This window comes from Pseudorca crassidens, chromosome 4, assembly GCF_039906515.1.
Source record: "Pseudorca crassidens isolate mPseCra1 chromosome 4, mPseCra1.hap1, whole genome shotgun sequence".
NCBI lineage: Eukaryota > Metazoa > Chordata > Mammalia > Artiodactyla > Delphinidae > Pseudorca > Pseudorca crassidens.
In genome coordinates, this window is record NC_090299.1 from 1,344,945 (window position 1) to 1,371,078 (window position 26,134).

The 26,134-nt window shown below is 44.0% G+C and overlaps 1 protein-coding gene across 1 annotated transcript in view; it reads right to left on the minus strand.

Moving 5' to 3' along the window:
- The window catches only part of POLN (DNA polymerase nu), a 171,642-nt gene that overhangs the window by 95,116 nt on the left and 50,392 nt on the right, over nucleotides 1-26,134 (minus strand). Inside the window, exons 8-13 of the mRNA XM_067734870.1 lie at nucleotides 25,788-25,945; nucleotides 23,196-23,264; nucleotides 21,910-21,970; nucleotides 21,149-21,213; nucleotides 8,076-8,159; nucleotides 7,668-7,763 (exon numbers count right to left, since the gene is read on the minus strand). Coding sequence (XP_067590971.1) covers nucleotides 7,668-7,763; nucleotides 8,076-8,159; nucleotides 21,149-21,213; nucleotides 21,910-21,970; nucleotides 23,196-23,264; nucleotides 25,788-25,945 — 533 coding nt within the window. The remainder of the gene's footprint in view (nucleotides 1-7,667; nucleotides 7,764-8,075; nucleotides 8,160-21,148; nucleotides 21,214-21,909; nucleotides 21,971-23,195; nucleotides 23,265-25,787; nucleotides 25,946-26,134) is intronic.

Genomic DNA, 26,134 nt, shown 5'->3' on the forward strand with positions numbered 1-26,134 from the left:
GGGTTTTAAATTTAATTTTAAAAAGTCAAAATACAACGTACATAAAGCACAAGATCATGTAAACACGGTTTGTTAAATTATCACAAAATGAACACACCTGGGTACTGCCACCCAGAGGGAACATCCCAGGTTCCCAGGCAGGCCTCTGGCCCTCCCCCAGAGGTAACCAGCCCCCTGGCCTCCACCAGCAAGACCACTTATTCCAGTTTTTTGTTTGTTTGTTTTGAGGTACGCGGGCCTCTCACTGTTGTGGCCTCTCCTGTTGCGGAGCACAGGCTCCGGACGCGCGGGCTCAGCAGCCATGGCTCACGGGCCCAGCCGCTCTGCGGCACGTGGGATCCTCCCGGACCAGGGCACGAACCCGTGTCTCCTGCATCGGCAGGCGGACTCTCAACCACTGCGCCACCAGGGAAGCCCTTCTTCCAGTTTTTGAGCTTTGTATCAATGGAATAGGATAGATACTCTTTGTGTGTGGGTTCTTTTGTTCAACATTCTGGTTTTAAGGTTGGTCCTTGTTGTATGATTTACTTGCACTGCTGTATGAATTATTTGAATGCAGGACAATTATTTACCCATTCCACCCCTGATGGACACGTGTGCTGTTTCCACTGCAGGGCTATTACAAAGAGTGCTGCTGTGAACATTCTGGTACACAGATTTTGGTTAACACACGTCCACGGTTCTGTTGAACATGTACGTAAAGAGGAGAGAGGCGCTGGGTCACCTGTAGCAGAGCTGATACCAGCCAGTTCTCCAAGGTAAACACAATGGTTTTTGTCCCCATCAGCAGCACATGAAAGTTCTCCTTGTTCCACATCTTCGCCAACACATGTTCTCCTAGGTCTTAATTTTAGCCATTCTGGCAAATGTGAAGTGACATTTCAATGTAGTTTTAGTGTGTATTTCCCTGACTAATAAAGTCAGACATGATTCAAATGTTTATTGACCAATTGTATATCTCCTTTCATTAAACCCTGTTCATGTTTTTGTCATTTAAAACGTTGGTTTGTATGTCTTTTTCTTCTTGATGTGTAGGAATTCATTTTTCTGGACAGGGTTTTCTTTAGTTGGCTATATTTAGTGGAAATATCTTCTACCCCTCTGTGGCTTGTTCTTTTATTTGTTTAATAGTGTCTTTTTTATCTATTTATTTTTTAAAATTTTATTTACTTTTGGCTGCATTGGGTCTTTGTTGCTGCACAAAGGCTTTCTCTAGTTGGGGCGAGCGGGGGCTACTCTTTGTTGCAGGTGTGCGGGCTTCTCATTGCGGTGGCTTTTCTTGTTGTGGAGCATGGGCTCTAGGCACTCAGGCTTCAGCAGTTGTGGCGCACAGGCTCAGTAGTTGTGGCTCATGGGCTGTAGCGCGCAGGCTCAGTAGTTGTGGTGCACAGGTTTAGTTGCTCTGCGGAATGTGGGATCTTCCCGGACCAGGGATTGAACCCGTGTTCCCTGCATTGGCAGGTGGATTCATAACCACTGCGCTACCAGGGAAGTCCAATAGTGTCTTTTCATAAATGGAAATTCTTAATTTTACTATTGCCCAATTGATCAATCTCTTCCTTTATGGCTGATGCATCTTGTGTCCTGTTTAAGGATGTTTAACTACCTCAAGGCCTTGAAGATATTCTCTTATGGTATCTTCTACAATCTTTGTTTTACTTTTTATATTCAGATATACAATTCATTTGAAATTTATTTTTGTATATGGTGTGAAACAGGGGTCAAGATGCACTGGCCCCTTATGTAATGAGCCCTCCCTCTCAGAGAACATGCACTTTATACACACATGTGCAGGTCTGTTTGTAGATTCCCTATCCTGGACCATTTGTCTATTTGCTTATCCTTGAATTGACACTACTTGGTACTGATGAATTAATTCCTCGTAATTTCTATTGCTTCATGATTAGTCTTGATATCCAACAGACTAAGTCCTTCAATAGTGCTTTTTCCCAAGACTATCTTGGCTCTTCTTAGCTGTTTGCATTTCCCTACAAATTTGGGACTCAGCTTGCCAATTTCTACCAAAAGTTCCTGCTAGGGTATTAGTTAGGATCTTTCTGAATCTAAAAATCAACTTGGGGGAGAACTGATGACATAACTTTAATGTACTAGCATGAGCCACGGAACTGCATCACTCTCTATTTAACAGACTGAGGTCTTGGCCAGCCATAGAACATAAACAGGAGGGCCAACACTGGTGTCCTCGGAGCAGGGCTCTACCCAGGGGGAGGACTCCTGCCTCGGTGTAATCCAGAACTGCAGTTTCTCAGAAAAGCTATCCCTAGCGGGATGAAAGTGCATGAAAATCTTAGCCAAGAAAACTGCTTAAGATCAACTAACTCTCTTTATCCTGATACCTTACTCACAAAATAACTTTCTAACCACAGTCTCCCTGTATATCTCGAATCGAGCTGTCTGAGAACACTTGAAAAGGATGAAGTGTTTGATCTCATAACGCTTTGGATAAAGCCCTGCCGCGCTGGTTCATGATCAGAGGCGGAGTGCCGTGGCCGTTGCCACTCTACAAGCTTTATCAAACGCTCCCTCTGTTGGCTCCTGACCCCACATTCTTCTCAGCTCCCTTCTCCCTCTGTGGTCGTTCCATAGCCTCTGCTTGGCACCTCTTCTCTCTCTGACCCCTAAATGTCAGTTTCTCAGAGTTCAGTTCTGTGGTTATCAGTGCTGGCTGCTTCTAGAATCAGCGGGGGAGCTTCAAAAACATGTCTGGGGCTTCCCTGGTGGCGCAGTGGTTAAGAATCCGCCTGCCAATGCAGGGAACACAGGTTCGAGCCCTGGTCCCGGAAGATCCCACATGCCACAGAGCAACTAAGCCCGTGTGCCACAACTACTGAGCCTGTGCTCTAGAGCCCACGAGCCACAACTGCTGAAGCCCTCGCGCGCCATAACTGCCGAAGGCCACACGCCTAGAGCCCGTGCTCTGCAACAAGAGAAGCCACCAAGATGACAAGCCCACGCACCACAACGAAGAGTAGCCCCCACTCGCCGCAACTAGAGAAAGCCCACGTGCAGCAACAAAGACCCAACTCAGCAATAAATAAATAAATAGATAGATAGATAGATAGATAGATAAGACATTATTAAGCAAGACTAATCCATAAAAAAAAAAAAAAGTCCGGACTGGGACACGCAGCCCACAGACTCTGATTTTGTGGATCAGTTGTGGGCCTGGGCATGAGTGTTTTTCCAAAGCTCCTGCCAGGGTAGAGGACGACCATCCCAGGGCCAACTACTTCCAGGTATGCATCTCTAGCACAGGACTTCTCCTCACAGACCCAACTGCTCTGTATCGATGTTTTGTGCACACATCTGTCTTCACATGTCCAAGACTGAACACTTGACCCCCAGCCCCCGTAAACTGTTCCTCTCTTGGTTTTCTCTGGGCAGCGGCCATCACTATCTGCTCAGGTGCACAACTAAGGAAACCAGGAATTACTCTGCATTCACACTCATGTGAACTCACACTCAGAGAAGCTCGTTTCTGTTCTCAAAATGCTCTGAGCATGTGTTTGCTCTGCTCCATCCTCACTGCCATCGCCTGGACACTGAGCCAGCAGTGCCCACACTGCAGCGACAGCCTATTAATGGGACTCCTCCATTCTCCAACCAGTGACGAGAGTGGTCTTTTTAAAACATAGCTAACGCCTGTCAGAACGGCCACAATCCAGGACACCGACACCACCATGTGCTGGCGAGGGTGTGGAGTGACAGGAACCCTCGTCACTGCCGGTGGGAACCAGAATGGTGCAGCCACACTGGAGGACAGTTTGGTGGTTTCTTACAAAACTAAATATACTTTTACCATACAATCCAGAAATCAGGCTATTTATTTACTCAAATAAGATGGAAACTTATGTCCACGTGAAAACCTGAACACAAATGTTTTACAGCAGTTTTATTCATAGCTGCTAAAACTTGGAAGCACCCAGGATGTCCTTCAATAGGTGAATAGATAAATAAAACTGTGGTTCATCCAGACAATGGAATATGATTCTGTGCTAGAAAGAAATGAGCTGTGGAAAGACGTGGAAGAAACTTAAGTGCATATTGCTAGCTGAATCAAATCTGAAAAGGCTACATAATGTATAATTCCTATATGACATTTTGGAAAAGACAAAACTATGGAAACAGTAAAAACAGTGGATGCCAGGGGTTGAGGGGAGAGATGAATAGGGAGAACAGAGGCTTTTTAGGGCAGTGAAACCACTCTGTTCGATACTCTAATGGTGGATACGTGTCATTACACATTTGTCCAAACCCATAGCCTGTATAACACCAAGAAGGAACCCTAATGCAAACTACAGACTTTGGGCAATGATGATGTGTCAGTGTGGGTTCATCAGCTGTAACAAATGTAGCCCCTGGTGGGGCATGTTGATGGTGGAGGAGGCTGTGTGTGTTTGGGCTGGGGAGGGGGTATATGAGACTTCTCCGTACCATCTGCTCAATTTTGCGGTGAACCTGAAACTACTCTAAAAAATAAAGTCTAATAAAAGCATATCTAAGCTCACAGTTGCGCCCTTACTTGAATTGTTCCAGGCTGTCCATCTCACCAGAAGACCACATCCCTTCCCACGGGGAGGGGAACAGGGAGGGTGAAGGGAAGTGGGAAGAAGGAGGCCTAATTTTGAACTGAGAACCATGTGCACATGTTGCCTAGCGCAGGTTCATCTTTTTAAATGTACAGAGTAGTGTGACTTGTTCAGCTAAGTAAGAGATTAAAGTTAATATGATATGATTCATGTTGATTATGTCTTTGTGAAGAAAAATTCAGGGCACTGTCTGAATTCTGTGCACAGTGAAGCACCTCGACACCAGAAGAGAATCACATTTCCTCTCTTCTGTTGTTGGTTGTCTGGGAGAGCTAAGGAGTAGCAAAGGGAAGGGCAACACTGCCAGCTGGTGCCCAGATGGAGAATAAATCAGGCCAAGACCCCCAGCTCAGGTGCAGTCCGAGTGGAAACGTGTGCTTTCCCAGGTTCTGCCACCCCTGGGACTTGAGGGCACACTGCCATGTGGCGTTGAAACCCACTCCAGAGTCTCTCCAGCAAGGTGGGTCCTGCCCCTTGCCCTCGCTGTGCTCTGTGAACACACAGCCGACATTTCAGCCCCAGCAAGTGCTAGTTCTAGGCCATTTGGTTCTGGGGATGTAGTGAACAAGTCAGATGAAGTCTTTGATCTGTGCAACCTACATCCTACTGGAACAAGCAAACAAGTGACTAGGTAACTTTATTTTTTAAAATTTTATTGGAGTATAGTTGACTTACAATGTTGCATTAGTTTCAGGTGTACAGCAAAGTAATTCGGTTATACATATATATATATTCCTTCTTTCTTAGATTCTTTTCTCATATAGGTTATCACAGGATACTGAGTAGAGTTCCCTGTGCTATACAGTAGGTCCTTGTTGGTTTTCTATCTTATATATAGTAGTGTGTGTATGTTCATCCCAAGCTCCTGATTTATCCCTCCCCCCAACGTTTCCCCTTTGGTAATCATAAGTTTGTTTTCAATATCGGTAAGTCTGTTTCTGTTTTGTAAATTAAGTTCATTTAAATCATTTTTTTAAAATTAGATTCCACATATGAGTGATATCATGTGATATATACCTTTCTCTGTCTGACTTACTTCACTTATTATGATAGTCTCTAGGTCTATCCATGTTGCTGCAAATGGCATTATTTTTTTATGGGTGAGTAGTATTCCATTGTATATATGTACCACAGCTTCTTTATCCATTTCTCTGTTGATGGACTTTTAGGTTGCTTCCATGTCCTGCCTATTGTGAACAGTGCTGCTGTGAGCGCTGGGATGCATGCACCTTTTCTAACCATCGTTTTCTCTGGATAGATGCCCAGCAGTGGGACTGCTGGATCATACAGTAGTTCTCTTTTTAGTTTTTAAAGGACCCTCTATACTGTTCTCCACAGTGGCTGTACCAACTTACCTTCCCACCAGCAGTGTAGGAGGGGTCCCTTTTCTCCACGCCCTCTCCAGCATTTTGGCAAGTTGTGTGCAGAAAACAAATCGAGGTGAAGGAATAGGTTGTGGCTGGGGGTCTTACTGTCACCTGTGACCAGAGGAGGACTTTCTGGAAGCAGTACTTAAGCTGACAATCAGAAGACAGCTGAGAACACTCCATGGGAAGTTTCCAGACTGAGGAAGGAGCCTGTGAGAAGTGTCGTCAGTGGGGTGCTGGGAGTGAGGAGTGAGGGAGGTCAAAGAAGGGCCAAGTCCAGACCCAGGGCCTGGGCGAGGCACACTCGAGAGCTTGGATGTGATTCTAAGTGGCATGGAAAGCCACTGGGGGACTTCCCTGGTGGCACAGTGGTTGGGAATCTGCCTGCCAATGCAGGGGACATGGGTTCGAGCACTGGTCCAGGAAGATCTCACATGCCGCCGAGCAACAAAGCCCGTGCGCCACAACTACTGAGCCTGCACTCTAGAGCCCGCAAGCCACAACTACTGAGCCTGTGTGCCACAACTACTGAAGCCCGTGAGCCTCGAGTCCACGCTCCACAACAAGAGAAGCCACCGCAATGAGAAGCCCATGCACTGCAACCAAGAGTAGCCCCCACTCGCCCCAACTACAGAAAGCCCACGTGCAGCCACGAAGACCCAGCACAGCCAAACAAAAAAAAGAAAAAAAGGAAGCCATTGAAGTTGAAGGCAGGGGATCGACATGACTTTTCTAACACTTTTAAAAGATCGTTCTGCCTGGATGTGACGAGTCCCAGCAGGGGTAAGCTCACTGCTGGCTCCCAAGGACCAGGAGGGGGACACTGACCAGGGTGGGGAAGACTTGGGGAAGAGGGAAGATGCGAGGCCCTCTCGGGAGCAGCGTTCCCCAGGGGTGGGCGTTCACTCGGTGACTGATGCCTGGGCCCCGAGGGCCAGGTGTGGGGACAGTTGGCAAGCGTGGTGGCCCGCCAGGGCTGAGACGAGCAGGAAGTGCGGGGCTGGAAGGGTGATGTGCACAGAGGAGTCTGGAGGGAAGCGTTCCTCGGCTGCAAAATCCAACGCTGAGCAAGGCACAGAAAGGATAAGCTGGAGCCTCCACAGCCGGCCCTCAGCAGAGCAACACGTGTCCTCTCGCCCACTGGCCAAGCTCCTCGCTGCAGGCTTCCAGCGGTATCATTATACTCACGGGGTTCTGAATATCTATTCACACTCTGCCATTTGATTAAAGCAGCATCTCACTACACCCTGTCTTTTAAAAAATGCATTCCTCTCAAGGGAAGGGCAGCTAAATTTTTCTAAAACAAACTTGGGGAAAGGAGAAGACTGATGACTTTTCCCATTTCCAGTCTCTTATGAGGGCATGAAACAAAGAAGTCATGACTACATTGTCAAGAATTTGGTTTCCAGAACAAAGTTCCATCAAATTATCCTCTGCAGGAAATCAAGGCAATTTATCGCCTCTGGAAAACTGTACCATAAGCCTCTTTGTCTTCCCTTCATAACTGAAGGGCAACCTTGGGGTGGGGGCACCTCTCCTGCCGCAGAAAGGAAGTGATGGAACAGAACTGCTCCGTGGTGGTTGCTGCCGGCTTGTGCCACCACAAGGAGCACGGGGCTCTGCAAGGGACTCGCACGTGGTGGGAGGTGCTATTGTCTCGGAGAGTGAGGGGACACTTGTCGACCCTTACCACGGCTTCTGATGTGGACGGGTGTCTCCGGAGCCCAGTTTTGGGAAGAGTCTCCTGTGGACGCAGCAGGTGCAGCTGCAGCTTGCCAAACAGGATCTGCAACAAAAGCCATTTCACGTGATGAGCGGGTCCCAGATTTGAGAGGACCTGAACATCACTATAACAGAGTTAAAGCAACCAGCCAGAGGGGACACACCTGACTAGGTGTGACAAAATGCTTAGATTCTGATTCAGTACTTTTCTTAGATGTAAAGGCTTTGAAGTAATGAATCTCAATGTGAAAGACGTGAACAAGTTACATACTTTTCAGATGATCACATAAAATAATGTTTATAAAATCAGAATAAATCTCCCTCTAACCCCTGAACAGGAAGTATATTTAATAAAAGAACTGAAATTTAGCTTTACCTCTCGAAGCTGATTACTGCTTGTTATAAGAAACTGTTCTCCTGCAACAAAATGGGCTTCTTGCTCCAGTTCCTTGAGACGAGACTATGAATGTGACAGACACAATGTTATTAATAGTTTTCACAACTTAAGATTATTTTTCTCAACATGAGATCTTGCAAGAATAAAAAATAATCTAAAATTTACCAAAATGGACATTACAAAATACATATTTTGACTCATGATGCAATACTCAGGCTCAGAATCACTCTCTTAAGTGCAGTGGACCCAAGGAAACAAACTTAAAGAAGTAAAAATAGTAAATAACACACCAAAATGAAGGAGGGAAAGAAGAAGGAATTCTCCAGCAACATTATGACAAGTAAACGGATCCAGCATCAAACCATAAACCTCAAAACTTCCAAAGTATCCCAAGGCAGAAGAGCTAGGACCAAACTGCATGGTGACCACAGTGATCATGATGCAGGACATTCCCTCCCAACAGAGGAGCAGCTGCAGCGGAAACAAGCAACAACGCTCTGAACAACCACACAAACTGGGGCACAGCCCAGGGCGAGGGGTGGGCGGCATGCAAGGCCCAGGTGGGAAAACAGCTGATAAATACGGTGCTGATATGAAACAGCTGATAAATACGGTACTGAGCAGAGCAGTAGGACATGCTGAATTTATGAACCCCTCACCCCCTCACCATTTTGGTCAGAAGAAAAGGAGAACATGACCAGGACTTTTAAAAAATTATTATAGGGACTTCCCTGGTGGCGCAGTGGTTAAGAACCCACCTGCCAATGCAGGGGACATGGGTTTGAGCCCTGGTCTGGGAAGATCCCACATGCCGTGGAGCAACTAAGCCCATGAGCCACAACTACTGAGCCCACGAACCACAACTACTGAAGCCCAGGCACCTAGAACCCGTGCTCCAAAACAAGAGAAGCCACAGCAATGAGAAGCCCGTGCACCACAACAAAGAGTAGCCCCTGCTCACTGCAACTAGAGAAAGCCAGCGCGCAGCAACAAAGACCCAAGGCAGCCAAAAATAAACACATAGATTTACATATTTAAAAAATTATTATTAAAAAAAATTATTATAAAAGAAAAGAGAGAGCAGAGTGTAAATCAACCAACTCTGAGGAAATATCATCTGCACTCTACCTTTATCAGACAAGAACTGCCTTTCGGCTGAAATACTGAAAGACGTTTACAAATAGGAGCAGGACAAGTACAATACAAAAAACTAGCACTAGGCAAAAAGAAGAACCCACAGACAATGGCCTCAGTTAAGGTATGCCAGAATTCTATAGTCAAGGGAACAAATGATGAAAAGAAGAACAAGGAACAAAGCATGAAAAAACAGATAATGGGGACTTCCCTGGTGGTCCAGTGGCTAAGAGTCCACACTCCCAATGCAGGGTGCATGGGTCTGATCCCTGGTCAGGGAACTAGATCCCACGTGCCGCAACTAAGAATTCGCATGCTGCAACTAAGGAGCCCACCTGCCGCAACTAAGACCTGGCACAACCAAATAAATAAATAAAATATTTTTTAAATGTGTTAAGTGGCTTTTTCTTATTGACAGGAGTTATCTATAGAGTCTGCATATGAGTCTTTTATCACACGCATTGAAAGTACAATCAAAATCCCAGCTGGTTTTTAAAAAGTAGATCAGAGAATTTTATATGGAAATGTGAAGAACCTGGATTGATAAATACCATGTGGAAGAACAAAGATGGAAGACTGTAGGATATCAAGACATATTATAAGCCTACAGTAACTAAGCCAGGCAAGTATTAGCACAGGGACAGACACACAAAACAAAAAAACAGAAAAGAGTCCAGAAAAAACCCCACACATACACAGTGACCTGATTTATGACAAAGACACTACTGTAATTCGTAGTGCAGGAAACAGTGGCACTTTTAATAAATTGTGCTTAAATGAATGGAAATCCATCTGGGAAAAATCTTAACTGTACTTTATACCATGCAGAAAAATTAGTTTGAAGTGGAGGATAGGCTTAAAATAATACAGCTTATACAAGAAAACACAGGAGAATATCTTTACTAGAGGTCAGACAAAGAGTACTTAGCACACAAAAATTCTCAAACATTTAAGAAATGGTTCATTGGACTTCATGAAAATGAAGAAATTCTGTTCATCAAAGGACACAGCTACTGAGAGAGTAAAAAGACAAGCTGTAGACAAAGACAGGGCCAGACAGTAAATACTTCAGACTCTATGGGTCACATATGGTCTCTGTCACATATTCTTCTCTACTTCTGTTTGTTTTTTAAAAATTGTAACAACCACTCTTAATTTCAGGCCATATGAAAACAGGCCACAGGATGGATTTGGCCTATAGACCACTGTTTGTCAAACCCTGGACTGGGAGAAAGTACTTTCAATATATCTTACAAAGGACCCACATACAGAATATATAAACAATTCCTATAAGTAAATAAGAAAAAGCTGACATAAACTTTTAAATAGGCAAATTCTTTGAAAAATTGGATCACAAAAAGAATATATCCAAAATACCATCAAGCGTATGAAAAGGTGCTCACTATTATTACTTATCAGGGAAATGCAAATTAACTCCACAGTGAAATGCGACTACAGACCCACCAGGACAGCTAAACTGAAAAAGACTGACAGTACTGTGCTGGTGAGGATGTAGCAAATGGGACTAGAAAATGTTATAACCAATTTGAAGGGCTATTTGGAAGTACCTACTATCGCTAAATATACGCATACCCTGTAACCCAGCAATTCCACTTCTGGATAGAAAACCAAGAGCTCTCTTATCCACCACAGGTTATAGTTACACCACATGAATAGTCGCAGCCACTGCGATCACAGTGCCCAACAATGGGAGAGGGTGTAAGGAAATTATGGCACCTTCTTACAATAGGTGCTACAAGCAATTTTCATTGGCATGCACTTCTGCTACATTCAACCAAACTGGTGAATCCCACAGACAGAATGTGAGCAAAAGGAGCCAGAACCAAAGAGCCCATGCTGTGTGGTTTACATGAAGCTCAGAATCACCAACGACAGGGTCAGATGAATGGCTATCTGGGGGTACAGACTGGGAGGGGACAGGAAGGAGACTTCCGGGTGCTGGAAATATTCTATACCTTGATCTGGGTGGAGGTTACATGGATGTGTACGTATATAAAAATACGTCAAGCTGTACACTTAAGATTTGTACCAAGCAGATTCAGGGAAGATGGCAGAGTAGGAGGCACCTGTGAGGTGAGACTTCATCTCCCACCTGGACAGCAACTGCAGGGGAAGAACCCTCTGATGTAATCGTCTGGGAACTCTGGAGTCTGCTGATGGCTTCCAGGGGAAGCCTTGGATGGTAAACCGCAGTTCATTTTGGTCAGTTTCAGCTCTTGGTACCATAGAAGCTACCCACCCCACCTCCCCCAGACAGGAGGCCCGAGGCCAGGAGGCCATGCACCTGTTTCTGGAGCAGCCTGCCCACAGCCTGCAGGAACTGGTGGGGCAAAAAAGACCCTGTACAGATATTGGGGGCCTCTGCTCTGATCACTGATTGCTGCTTCTGATCACAGAGGTGCAGATGAACAGGCCATTGTTGTTGCACTTCCCCCATTATTGCAAGACCCTCTCCCTCCAGCTTAAGTGACTTCCAGGGGACTTAAAGGGCTAGTGCCTTTTTTAACCCCTCTGCATTTTTTGCTTTTTCTCCTTTGAAGCCAGATATTAAAGACAAGGACATTCAAAAATAACTTCACATACATGGGGAAAATTAGAAGGTGACCGTGCATGCCAAGGAAAAGGCTCAGAAAAGAACTGTGAAGACCTTAGGTTTATACTTTAGGTTGATCCTCAACACAGAGACAACCTGCAGCAAATTAAAAAACCCAAGACAATAAACAGAAACAATAACACACAGAAAGAGCAAACTGTGGGAAAGGAGAGAATCTGATTTCCAGAGTTACCACATTATTAGATCCAAATGTCCAATGTTCAACAAAAATATCACAAGACAAACACAGAAACAGGAAAATATGGTGTATTCAAAGGAAAAAAAAAACCCAGAAACTATCACTGAAAAAAAAGACCTAATGGCAGATATATACCACACACCTTTAAAACAACCATCTTAAAGATGCTCAAAGAACTAAAGAAAGTTGTGAAGAAAGTCAAGAAAACAATGTGTGAACAAAATAGAAATATTAATAAAGAGACAGAAAATGTAAAAAGAAACTAAAAAAGAAATTTTTGGAGCTTAAAAGTATGATAATTGAAATTAAAAAGTCACTTGAGGGTTCAAAGGGAGATTTGAGCAGGCAGAAGAAAGAATCAGTGAAGAGAGAATAATGAAAATTATTGAGGCTGAGGAGCAGAAAGAAAAAAATATTGAAGAAAAGTGAACAGAGCTTAAGGGTCCTGTGGGATACCATCAAGCAGACCAATACACACACTGTGGGAACTCCAGAAGGAGAAGAGAAAGAAAAGGATAGCAAGAATATTTGAAGATATAATAGCTGAAAACCCCTCAAAAATTTTTTTACATCTTTATTGGAGTATAACTGCTTTACAATGTTCTGTTAGTTTCTGCTGTATAACGAAGTGAATCAGCTATATGTATCCATATATCCCCCATGCCCTCCTTCTTTTTTTAAATAAATTTATTTGTTTGTTTGTTTGTTTATTTTTGGCTGTGTGGGGTCTTTGTTGCTGTGCGCAGGCTTTCTCTAGTTGTGCGAGTGGGGGCTACTCTTTGTTGTGGTGAACAGGATTCTAATCATGGTGGCTTCTCTTGTTGCAGAGCACGGGCTCTAGGTGCACAGGCTTCAGTAGTTGTGGCTCACGGGCTCTAAAGTGCAGGCTCAGTAGTTGTGGTGCATGGGCTTAGTTGCTCTGTGGCATGTGGGATCTTCTCATACCAGGGCTTGAACCCGTGTCCCCTGCATTGGCAGGCGGATTCTTAACTACTGCGCCACCAGGGAAGTGCCCTCCCTCTTGAGCCTCCCTCCCACCCTTCCTATCCCACCCTTCTAGGTGGTCACAAAGCACCAAGCTGACCTCCCTGTGCTATGCAGCTCCTTCCCACTAGCTACCTATTTCTTGCTGTGATTTATGTCATAGAGTGTTCTGCCTATGTTTTCTTCTAAGAGTTTTATAGTGTCTGGCCTTAATCCATTTTGAATTTATTTTTGTGTATGGTATTAGGGAGTGTTCTAATTTCATTCTTTTACATGTAGCTGTTCAGTTTTCCCTGCACCACTTATTGAAGAGGCTCTCTTTTCCCCACTGTATATTCTTGCCTCCTTTGTCAAAGATAAGGTGACCATATGTGTGTGGGTTTATCTCTGGGCTTTCTATCCTGTTCCATTGATCTATATTTCTGTTTTTGTGCTAGTACCATACTGTCTTGATTACTGTAGCTTTGTAGTATAGTCTGAAGTCAGGGAGCCTGATTCTTCCAGCTCCGTTTTTCTTTCTCAAGATTGCTTTGGCTATTTGGGGTCTTCTGTGTTTCCTTACAAATTGTAAAATTTTTTGTTCTAATTCTGTGAAAAATGCCCTTGGTAGTTTGATAGGGATTGCATTGAATCTGTAGATTGCTTTGGGTAGTAGAGTCATTTTCACAATGTTGATTCTTCCAATCCAAGAACATGTTATATCTCTCCATCTGTTTGTGTCATCTTTGATTTCTTTCATCAGTGTCTTATAATTTTCTGCATACAGGTCTGTTGTCTCCTTAGGTAGGTTTATTCCTAGGTATTTTATTCTTTTTGTTGCAATGGTAAATGGGAGTGTTTCCTTAATTTCTCTTTCAGAATTTTCATCATTAGTGTATAGGAATGCAAGAGATTTCTGTGCATTAATTTTTTATCCTGCTACTTTACAAAATCCATTGATTAGCTCTAGTAGTTTTCTGGTAGAATCTTTTGAAAACTCCTCAAATTTGATGAAATACATGAATGCAAACATCAAAGAAGCTCAAAAACTTCAAGTAAGATGAACTCAAAGAGATGAACATGAAGACATAGTATAATCAAGCTTTCAAAAGACAACGATAAAAGAGAATTTTGAAAGCAACGAGAGAAAAGTGTCATCACATACAAGGGATCCTCAATAAGATTATCCTCAGATTTCTCATCAGAGACATTGGAGGCCAGAAGACAGTAGGTTAATATATTCAAAGTGCTAAAAGAAAAAACTGTAAACCCAAAATCCTTATCTGGCAAAACTGTCCTCCAAGAGTGAGAGAGAAATTAAGACATTTCCAGATAAACAAAAGCTGAGGGAGATGTGAACACTACACCTGCCCTGGGAGAAATGCTCAAAGAAGTCCTGCAAGGTGAAATGAAAGGACACTATACAGTAACCTAAAGCCAAATGAAGAAATAATGATCTCAATAAAGGTAAATACGTGAATTATAAAAGCCAGTATTATAACAATTTGTAACTATGCTTTTTGTTTTCTATATGATTTAAGAAAAAAACAATTATGAGTATAAAAGCTAGTAGTACTGTAACTTTAGTTTGTGACTCCAAATCTTCCTTTCTACATAATTTTAAAAAATTATTAGTTTATATTTTGGGACCCACAATGTATAAAGATGTAATTTTGTGACATCAATAACTGGAAGTGGGGGGACAGAGCTGTAAAAGAGCACAGTTTTTGTATGTCATTGAAGTTAAGCTCATATAAATTCAAATTAGAGTGTTATAACTTTAGGGTGTTAGATGTCATCCCCATGGTAACCACAAAGAAAAAACTATAGAATATATACAAAAGGAAATGAGAAAGGAATTTAAACATTTCTACAAGAAATCAACTGAACACAAAGGAAGACAGTAATGCAGGAAATGAAGGACAAAAAAGCTGTAAGGCATATAGAAAACAAATAGCAAAATGATAGAAGTAAGTCCTTCCTTATCAGTAATTAATTAAATGTAAATGGATTAACTCTCCAATTGAAAGGCAGAGATTGGCAGAATGGATAAAAAACCATGGTCCAACTATATGCTGTCTGCAAGAGACTCACTTTAAATTCAAAGAGACAAACAGGTTGAAATTGAAAGGATGGAAAAAGATATTCCATCCAAATATTAATGAAAACAGAGCAGGGATGGCTGTATTAATATCATACAAAATAGAACTTAAATAAAAACTGGTTACAAGAGACAAAGGATGACATTATATTTTCAGTACAGCAAGAAGATATAATATAAGCATTTACATACCTAATGACAGACCATTAAAATATATGAAGAAAAACTAACAGAAATGAAGGGAGAAATGGATAGTTCTACAGCAATAGTTGGGGACTTGAATACCTCACTCATGATAATGGATAGAACAACCAAACAGAAGGTAAGTAAGGAAATAAGAACTTAAGCAATGATAAACCAACTAGAGCTAACAGACATGTACATAACACTCTACCCAACAATAACATGCGCATGGGATATTCTTCTCAAGTGAACATGGGATGTTTTCCAAAATAGACTACATGTTAGGCCACTAATTAAGTCTCAAGAGATTTTAAAAGACAGATATCATAGAAAGTATCTTCTCTGACCACAGCAAGTTGAAGTTAGAAATCAATAACAAAAGGAAAACTAGAAAATTCACAAAATTGTATAAATTAAACAACACACTTTTAAACAACCAAAATATCAAAGAAGAAATCAAAAGCAAACTTAGAAATTATTTAGAGATGAATGAAAACAAAACCACAACATACCTGCATATGGGATGCAGCAAAAGCAGTGCTAAGGAGGAAATTTATAGCTATAAATGCTTATATTAAAAAACAAGAAAAATCTGAACTCAATAACCTCACTTCACAACTTAAGGAACTAGAAAAAGAACAGACTAAACCCAAAGATAGCAGAGGAAGGAAATAATAAACATGAGAGCAGAGTTAAATGAAATCGAGAATATAAAAACAATAAAAGAAAATGAATGAAACCAAAATTTGGTTCTTTGAAAAGATCAACAAAATTGACAAACCTTTAGCTAGCTAGACTAAGGAAAAAAGAAAAGGCTCAAATTACAAAAATCAGAAATTTAAGTGAAAAATATTATTATCAGGGAATTTCCTGGCAGTCCAGTGTTTAGGGCTCCGCACTTTCACTGCCAAGGGCCTGGGTTCAATCCCTGGTCAGGGAACTAATCCCACAAGCCTCACAGTGAGGCCAAAAACAAAAAAAAAAAAAGAAATTACTATCAATTTTACAGAAATAAAAAGGATTATCAGAGAGAACTATGAACAACTGTACACCAGCAGAATGGATAACCTAGATGAAATAGACAAATTCGTAGAAACATAAAACCTACCAAGACTAAATCATGGAGAAACAAAAAAAACTGAATAGACCTGTAACTAGCAAGGAGACTGAATCAGTAATCAAAAATCTCCCAACAAAGAAAAGCCCTGGATGCAATGGCTTCACTGGTGAATTCCAGCAAACATTTAAAGAAATAAATAGTCCAATCTTTCTGAAAATTTTTCAGAAAAACTGAAGAGAAGGAAACACTTCCCAACTCACTTTATAAGGCCAGCATTACCCTGACACCAAAGCCAGACAAACACACTACAAGACTACCTATCAGTATCCCTTATGAACACCGATGCAAAATTCCTCAACAAAATGCTAGCAAGCAGAATTCAGCAGTATATTTAAAGGATTATACACCATGACCAAGTGGAATTTGTTCCTGGAATGCAAGGATGGTTCAACGTACGAAAATTAATCAATGTAATATGCCACATCAACAGAATGGATGGGGGAAAATACATGATCACCTCAAATGATGCAGAAAAAGCATTTGACAATATATAACACCCTTTATGATAAAAACACTCAGAAAAACTAGAAATGGAACAAAACTACCTCCATATAGCAAAAGTCATTAATAAAAAACCCAGAGCAAGCATCACGCTCAGTAGTAAAAGACTGAAAGCGTTTCCTCTAAGGCAAGGATGTTTGCTTTCACCACTTCTATTCAACGTGGTATGGAAGTTCTAGCCAGAGCAATTAGGTAAGACAGAGAAATAAAAGGCATCCAAATTGGAAAGGAAGGAATAAAATTATCCCTGTTTGCAGATGACATGATTTTATATGTACAAAACTCTAAAGATTCCACAAAAAAAAAATGTTAGAACTTTCTGAACTCAGCAAAATAGCAGGATACAACATCAACACACAAAAATCAGTTTCATTTCTACACATGAACAATCTGAAATGGAAATTGCAAAAACAATTCCATTCACAATAGTATCAAAAAGAGTAAAATACTTAGGAATTAACTTAACCGAGGAGGTGAAAGACTTATATGATGAAAACTATAAAACATTGCTGAAAGAAATTCAAAAAGACATAAATAAATGGAAACACATCTCATGCTCATGGATTGGAAGGCAATATATTAAGATGTCAGTACTAGTCAAAGTGACCTACAGATTCAATGCTATCCCTATCAAAATCCTAAAGACATTTTTTTTTCAGAAATAAAAAAATCCATCCTAAAATTCATATGGAATCTTAAGGGACACCAAGTAGCCAAAACAATCTTGAAAAAGAAGAACGAAACTGCAGGACCCACACTTCCTGCTTTCAAAAATTACTACAAAACTACATAATAAAAAATAGTGTGGTATTGGCATTAAGACAGACATACAGACCAAGGGAATAAAATACTGAGCCCAGAAATAAACCCTTGCATATATAGTCAAATGATTCTGATAAGGGTGCCAAGACCATTCAGCGGAGAAAGGACAGTCTTTTCAATAAATGGTGCTGGGAAAACTGGATGTCCACATGCAGAAAAATGAAGCTGGACTCTTACCTAACACCATATACAAAAATTAACTCAAAATTCATCAAGGACCTAAATGTAAGACCTAAAATAATAAAACTCTTCGAAGAAGAGAGGAAAAACACGTCACAGCATTGGATTTGGCAATGACCTCTTGGATACACCACCAAAGGCACAGGTAATAAAAGAAAAAAATTTTAAATTGGACTTTATGAAAATTAAAAATTTTTGTGCATCAAAAGACAGTATCAACAGAGTAAAAAGGCAACCCATAGCATGGGAGAAAATATTTGAAATCATATTATCTTCATAAGGGATTAACATTCAAAATACAGAGAGAACTCCTAAAACTCAACAGTAAGAAAAACCACCCAATTCAAAAATGGGCAAAGGACTTGAATAGACATTTTTTCCAAAGAAGACATAAAAATGGCCAATAAACACATTAAAAGATTCTCAGCGTCACTAATCATTAGTGAAATGCAAATCGAAACTACGATGAGATACCACCTCATACACATTAGGATGGCTACTATCAGAAAACAGAAAACAGTAAGTGTTAGCAAGGATATAGAAAAAATTGGAACCCTTGTGCACTGTTGGTGGGAATGTAAAATGGTACAGGGGCTGTGGAAAAAGTATGGTAGTTCCTCAAAAAATTACAAACAGAATTACCACAAGATTTAGCAATTCACTTCAGGTTATATGCTCAAAAGAACTGAAAGCAGGATATCAAAGAGATATTTGTATACCCATTTTCATAGCCCGTATTCACAATAGCTAAAATACGGAAGCAACCTAGGTTGCATCCAACAACAGATGAACAGATAATCAAAATGTGGTATATACATACAATGGAGTATTTTTTAAAAAAAATATTTATTTCTTTGGCTGCATCGGGTCTTCGCTGCAGCGCATGGGCTTCTCGCTAGCCGTGGCATGGGGTTTTTCTCTCTTTAGTTGTGGCTCGGCTTCCAGAGTCCATGGGCTTTGTAGTTTGCAGCGTGCAGGCTCTCTCATTGAGGCGCGCAAGCTCAGTAGTTGTGGCGCGCAGGTTTAGTTGCCCCGTGGCACGTGGGATCTTAGTTCTCTGACCAGGGATGAAACCCACGTCCCCTGCATTGGAGGGCGGATTCTTTACCACTGGCCCGCCGGAGAAGTCCCTACAATGAAGTATTATTCAGCCTCAAAAGGGAAGGAAATTCTGCAATATGCTACAACATGGATGAACCTTGAGGACACGATGCTAAGTGAAATGAGCTGGTCACAAAAAGACAAATACTGTCTGATTCCACTTATATGAAGCACTTAGAGTAGTCAGAATCATAGAGACAGAAAGAAGAGTGGTGCTTGCCAGAAGCTGCGGGGGTATGGGGGGGAGAATGGGGAGTTATTGTTTAATAGGTATAGAGTCTTAGTTTTATGAGATGAAAACATTTATGGAGATGGATGGTGGTGATGGCTGCACAACAACATCAATGTACTTAATACCACTGAACTGTGTAGTTACAAATGGTTATGATGATAAATTTTATGTGAAGTGTACTTTATCACAATAAATTTTAAAAGATTTGCACTATCAATTGTGTATAATTTCTTTCTCAATAAAAAATTACATAAAAAGAAAAAATCAGTTGCAGGTTTATAAACCTAAGTGTGAAGGCTAATGAAAATAGCTTCAAACATAACACATGAGAGTATTTCATGAGCTTGAAGTAAGGAAAGCTTTCTTAAACAAGATGCAAAAAGCACTAACCATAAAGAAAAAGACTGATAAATTGTGCACTACATTAAAAATTAAGAACTTCTGTTGGTCAAAAGACCCCATTAGGAGAATAAAAAGGTAAGACAGAGAGGGCAAAGGTATATGTAACCGGCTTGTAACCAGAATATATATCAAGATGTCCTAAAAATCAGAAAGCGATAGACAAAAACCTCAATATAAAAATGGGTAAAGGGCTTCCCTGGTGGTGCACTGGTTGAGAGTCCGCCTCCCGATGCAGGGGACACGGGTTCGTGCCCCGGTCCGGGAAGATCCCACATGCCGCGGAGCGGCTGGGCCCGTGGGCCATGGCCGCTGAGCCTGCGCGTCCGAAGCCTGTGCTCCGCAACGGGAGAGGCCACAACAGTGAGAGGCCTGTGTACCGCAAAAAAAAAAAAAAAAGGTAAAAATTTTGAGCAGATCCTTTACCAAAGAGAAACTCCTAATAGCCAACGATGAAGTAAAAGCTATTCAACCTCCTCAGTAATCAGGACAATAGAAACCAACATCATAACAAGATACCATTACGTCCTCACCAAAATGGCTCTACTAAGAGGCCAGTGGACCCGTGCGAGGGAGGATGCGCAAAGACAGAACCCCGCGTGCAATTCTGGCAGCTGTGACTTTGGAAAGCAATTCGGTGTTGTCTGATAAAGCTGCACCAGCAGCCCACCCTGCCTTGTACCCTAAGAAGCATGTGCCCACGGGCCCAGGAGATGTGCTCAGGGGTGCAGCACAGTTTGTAATGCCTGCAAACTGGAAATGACCCTGATGCCATCAACAGTGGGATGGAGTCCTTCAACGGAGGACAAGGCACCAAAGGACATGGACTAGAAGCTGAGACACAGGGGCTGAGTGAGAGAGGTCAGACACCACCGCTAACTTACAGTTCCTTCAAAAGGAGAGATGACTATATCACTTAGGTTTTGAAGTGGAAAACTGTAAAGAAACCCAACAACTAACGACTATAAAAGTCAGGACGGCGGTTGCTTTTGGCAGCAGGAAGAGGGTTCTGATAGGGCAGGGCAAGCAGGGCTTCTGGAAATTCTCTGCTTTGACCTAAGTGATGGTTATACTGGAGTTTCCTTTAAAATAACTTAAGTGGAACTTAATGCATCTTTTTTATGCATCTTTATGCATCGCTCTGTATTTTTTATTTTTCACAGTTAGAAAACTTTGATTTTGCTTCTTTAAAGAATCCAAGAAACGTCACTAACTACAAGGGGCAATGTCCTTGCAAGAACCTAAGTTTGGAGAAGGTCAGTGGGTATCCATTAAACCATGCACACATCCACATGGAGAGTACCCAGATGTGACGCTTGTTTCAATCCTTTCAAAGCGTGGTACTCCCCTGCAGGAGTCAGAGATAGGAGGAACAGTGCCAACATCAGTCTGGGACAAACAAGGAAGGGAAGAAAAGGAAAGTCACCCGAGAACTGCCAAGGGGACCAACTCATCAGACAGGAGAGAGCTAACACATGCAAACAGTCTGACAGAAGAATGTACCCCAAGAAGTGCTGAAGTCCTCTTCATCTCTTCCTTGTTCACCTGAATGCTGTGGCTTTCCATCACTGTGATTCAAAACCAAAGCAGATAAAAATCTGTACTGCAGCAACAAATCATTTCTGAGAAAGACTGCAGTGCCAGGAGCAAGCCTCATCCCCCGATGAGGACCAAGATGACAGTGTGAGCTCGGCAGCGTCCATGAGGGTCAGTACTGGAGCCCAGCAATGGTGGCAGTGGGCATGGGGACACTGGATGGAGAGTCACCCCCGGCCGCTCAGCTGCCATGCTGGGCGAGGCTCTGCTCTCCCAGGTGCCCAGCAGGACAGGGCGGGTCAGGGGCTAAGAGCAAAGGCAGAGCAGAGCCTGCAACAGTGCTTGCAGGGGGTTCTCACGAAGCAGAAGGGTCCAGCAGAAGGGTCCAGGACCAGGACAAGTGCTGACCTGGAAAACATCCAGACAGGACTCCTCCCCCCACCACTGCTCTCAGGGCTGTGGGAGTCCGGCAGGACACCTGCAGAACAGGCAGTACAGAAGCGATACCACGTGACCCAGATGTTAGAACCTTAGAGTCCTTCTAGCCCAAGAGGTGATGCGGTCCAATCCCTCTTGTTAGAGAAAGGGAAAGTTAAGGGCTCACTACCTCTTCGGTGCCCATATGATGCACTGCCCACCCCAAACTAAGTCAAGAGAAAACAGTCTTCCCAAAAGGTACAAAGAACTCTCTAGAAGGATGATTGGGCATCATCTTTAGGGTACCTTACCTGCCAAAATTGGTATCAGAGGAAGCTCCAAAGTACAAAACAGTTGCCATAAACCGTAAACCTGTTTCATAGGAAGAAATGACATCAGTGTTACTTTGAAACTATTATTCCTACCTGCGTTTGCTGAACAGCCTACTTAATTTCACTGAGCAACTCCTCTGGTGGGCATGGTTGGTTCCCCTATCCTCCTTCCTAATAAAATCCCTATTTTTGTCAAGTACCTGTTTTATTGCCAAGCCCCAGTAGAGATATTCAGAGATACCTGGTAGGACAAGTCCCACTCCCACTTTTCTCTAATCTTTCTTATTTTTAAGTGTGATTTAGGTATTTGTGGACTTTTAGTCTCCCATTTTAATTTCAAAATAGTTTTCTGAATTCCCAAAAATTTAACTCGAATTTTCCTCGATTTTGCACAGACTTTATAAATTAACGTGGGGAGACGTGCACCACCTTCATCTACTCGGATCACCTCCCACGCTCTTTATCAGGGATTCCATCTGAGAGCCCTCTGCCTCGTCTGTCCTTCTGCTGTGCCCTCACCTTCTCGGCTGCCCCTAGGACCCATCCTCTGTCCTGCTCTTGGCCCTGGAAGAAGGGTAGATACCCTTCAGGCCACATCAGCTGGGCTCCTTCTCTGCCCTCGGGCTGGTTCTGCCCATTCAGGGGCAGGAGGAGAGGGAAGCGGGTTTCCCCTGCGCCAGCCCATGGTGCACTTCTGGCCCCAGTCCTTGGCCTGCAGCCACCACTTCTGGCACCCAGCTCCTGGCCAGCAGCCCCCTGCATGGCCACTGCTTTCCCAGGGTCCCTGTAACAGCCCGCCCTTTGAGCCCAGGGGTGGAAAGCTTCCAGCCAGTGCCTGCCCTGCAGACTTCTCCGTCCCTTCTGGCCCCCTGACTCCTGCCCTTGCTGTGGTTCACAGCGCCTTCACTCAACCCTTCCTGACAGGTCCTTCAAATGACCTCTGCTTCCCAGTGAGACTGAGTGGAGCTGTGTCCATCACTACTAACTGAAATAAACTCTTAGCTTTTACGTTAACTGCAGAGTTAGAAACATTCCAATTGAATTGAGTCTTTAAAAAAATGTTACAATTGTTGTCAACCTATAGAAAACATTTAAACATTTTCAGGTCTTATCATCTGGACTGCCCTTCTGTGAGTGATGCGCAGGTTCACTTGGCCTCAGAACCCCGTTTCCTGCACAAAGACACTGAGGGTGCTGTTTCCTGTGAGCATGGTTGCGAATGAAAGACAGCCCTTGGACAGTGAAGTTACAATGAAATGCCTTGCCTTGAGCTGGGAACAAAGGCCCATCGTAAGTCTGTAGAGCGCCCTCAGGTTCGCATGTACATTCTGATTCTTTAAAAGATCAAAAGAATTCAACATTAGGCACATTTGGCAGCAACGTTCATCACAATCTAGGAAGCGGCAGTGTTTCCTCGGCAGAGAGCACACGTCTGGTGCCGCCACCCATCGCCTCAAGCAGAGCAGGTCCCACACTTCGGAAGATACTTTTCAGGCAAATTCAAGCTACCTATTGCTTTCTTACTTTCTCCCCAACCCAGTTTTCCTCATTTTACAGGAAATGACCCACAAAGGAGCTAAGTGCCCAAGGTGCAAAGATCGCATGGTGGTAGAGACAGACCTGGCCCCTCGGCTTGCCCCTCTACCCACCGTGGGCGTCTGGGAGCCAGTGCCTCGTCCACACTCACCGCCGGTCCCCGTCCCAGACACACACAGAGACCCTGGGAGGTGGGCCAACAGGGTCTGTGTCCAGCTGACCAAGAGGGCGGTGGTGAGCCGCGGCCCCGACAGTCGAATTCTGCCCCCCTGCGCAGAGCCCTGTGTCCCCACTGTACCCCTCCTGCTGCCACACGACCCCCCAGACTCCAGGTGCCTGGCCTCAGTTTAGAGACACACACACCGCCACCCCCACCACGATGATCGGCGGCTGGCTGTGCACCCCGAGTTTGTCTTGCCGCCATCCCGGGTCTTGACTCTCCCGGGAACCACTAGCTGGGAGGCACCGCGAACACGTCCGCGTGAACGCGTCAGCTGTGACCGGCAGACGGCCACCGCCCTGCTGCCTGAACGCGCCTCCCCGACGGCAGCGCTGAGCAGCGAGGCTTCCCCGGGACGGCTCGCGCTCGGTGACGGAGCTCGTCATCTTCCTTCTCGCCATCCGAGGTCTCCCGCCTCCCCGACAGGAGCCACACTCTCATGAGTCCTCACTGCTTCCCTGCTGCTCCTTGACCCGGACCGCGCTTTCCTTTCCCCTCCTTTCGTACCACTGCTCCAGGGCAGCAGGAGACCCTGCGGAGCAGCGGGACGCCTTCCACCTCCAGCAGACGCATTGATGCCCTGTTTAACAAGATACGAGCGGAAGTTCATCCCAGGCAGCCTCCTTCCCGCCCGGTGTGTGGAGGAGGGCCTCGGGCGAAGCCTCCCGGTGGGACCGTAAGGCAACGGCGCGCGGGGAGCGACTGAGTCGCACAGCTCTGGGAGCAGCTGCTCGGCCTGGGTGAGGGGCTCCAACTTCTCGCCAGGGAGAAAACACACCCGCTGGAGCTGGTGCTTTGTTCCGCGCAGCCACTCCCATCCCTAACTTGCACGTGTGTATACTGGAAAGAAACTATACTTTAGAGTCAGAAATTCAAACTCTGAACTGAACCGTGACCTTGGGCAAGGTGCGTGTACATGAACCCTTCTGCACCTGGGTTCTCCTCTGTAAACCTGGGCTAACACAGAGGCGGACAGCTCCCTCCTTCAGCAATGATATCTCGGCTTGTGTCTGGGGAAGTTCCCACTCCAGCAGCATGGATCTGGGGAGACTGCCAATCTCCACACCCTGCCTGCCCTGCCGAGGGGCGGACATGTGACACAGTCGTGGAAAGGAGACTCTAAGCGCTAAAACTTTGAATCTTGGACAAAAGTGACGTGTAGAGAAAATGATCACAGCTCATTGCTGACCCCCGGCCCGTGAGCTCCTGCTGCCTGGGTCCCCAGACCCACCTGACGCCTGTCTTCCCAAAGCCTGGTTCTGCTTTTCCTCTGAGGCTCTGAGCTACCCCACATTCCTCTGACAAATCTCTTTTTAAATTAAGGGAGACTGAGTTTCTGTATTTCCAACCCCAAGCCTCTATCTGACACAGATCCCTCCTCAACTGCGGGTCTGTAGGATCAAGCACCCCAAGCAGCGACCAGCCCCAGCTCAGCCCCGGCACGCAGGGCAGGCTCACGTGGCCTCCTGCGTGGCCTTCTAGTCGTGCTTTTAACATGTGCCTGTTAACTTACACCCGGGAAGTCTGAACAGAGTGGCCTGATGGTGGCCGGCGCTGCTCCCGCTGGGACGCCTCCTCTGGCCCTGTTGTGCGGCCATGTCAAGTGTCCCTGTTGCTGGGCTCCGGGCAGGTTCCAGAGCTGCAAGCACCCGTGCTTCTCCAGACAGTGGTTCCTAACAACTGGGTGCATCTTGAAAGAGGGGGTCAGAGAGACAGACCTGGGCAGTCTTACAGTTCCCCCCGCTGGGACTGAGGAGAGGCCTTCCCAGGCCTCGGCCACAGCAGCTGTGTCACCAGCATGAAGAATTTATAAACAAGCAGCTCTCTGCTCACAGAGCTGGCGACTCTCTGACACAAAGAATCCATTTAGAAGAACCACTCTTCGGACGGCACCTCCCAGGAACAGTTGACAGAGATCACCCATCTTTATTCAGTATCCTCTACCAGAAATGTCAGGGTAAACAGCATTTCTGCTGAATAAGTAAAAATGAATGTCAGCAATGTTTTTTTTACTACTGGACTATCTATGAAGTAGAAGAAGTTCCTAGAGGAAAATTTGGGTTGTATTAAGGTTGATAAACCTTATCTTAAAACAACTCACCACAGTCGTTCTTGAGGAATTTCCATATGTGCTGTTCACCTTAACTGTGACGGAGTTTCCAAAGTATTTTGCCACTAAATCTTCAAAAGAGGGTGCAGCATCAGTAGGATCTATAAGCCATGCAGCAATTCTGGGATCTAGCCCTACAAAATCAGCAACTACAGAGAAAAAGATCATTTCATCATTCTAAGAAAAATGAATAGTTACACTTTTCCCTGCTTTAACAAGGTTCTCAAGGTTCAAATTAATAATTATGGTACTACCATCCCCTCAAATCACAGACCTAAGTACCAAAGTGATGCTCCCTCACTCCTAAAGAATGTTGAGCCTTTGATAAGAGTGGCCCC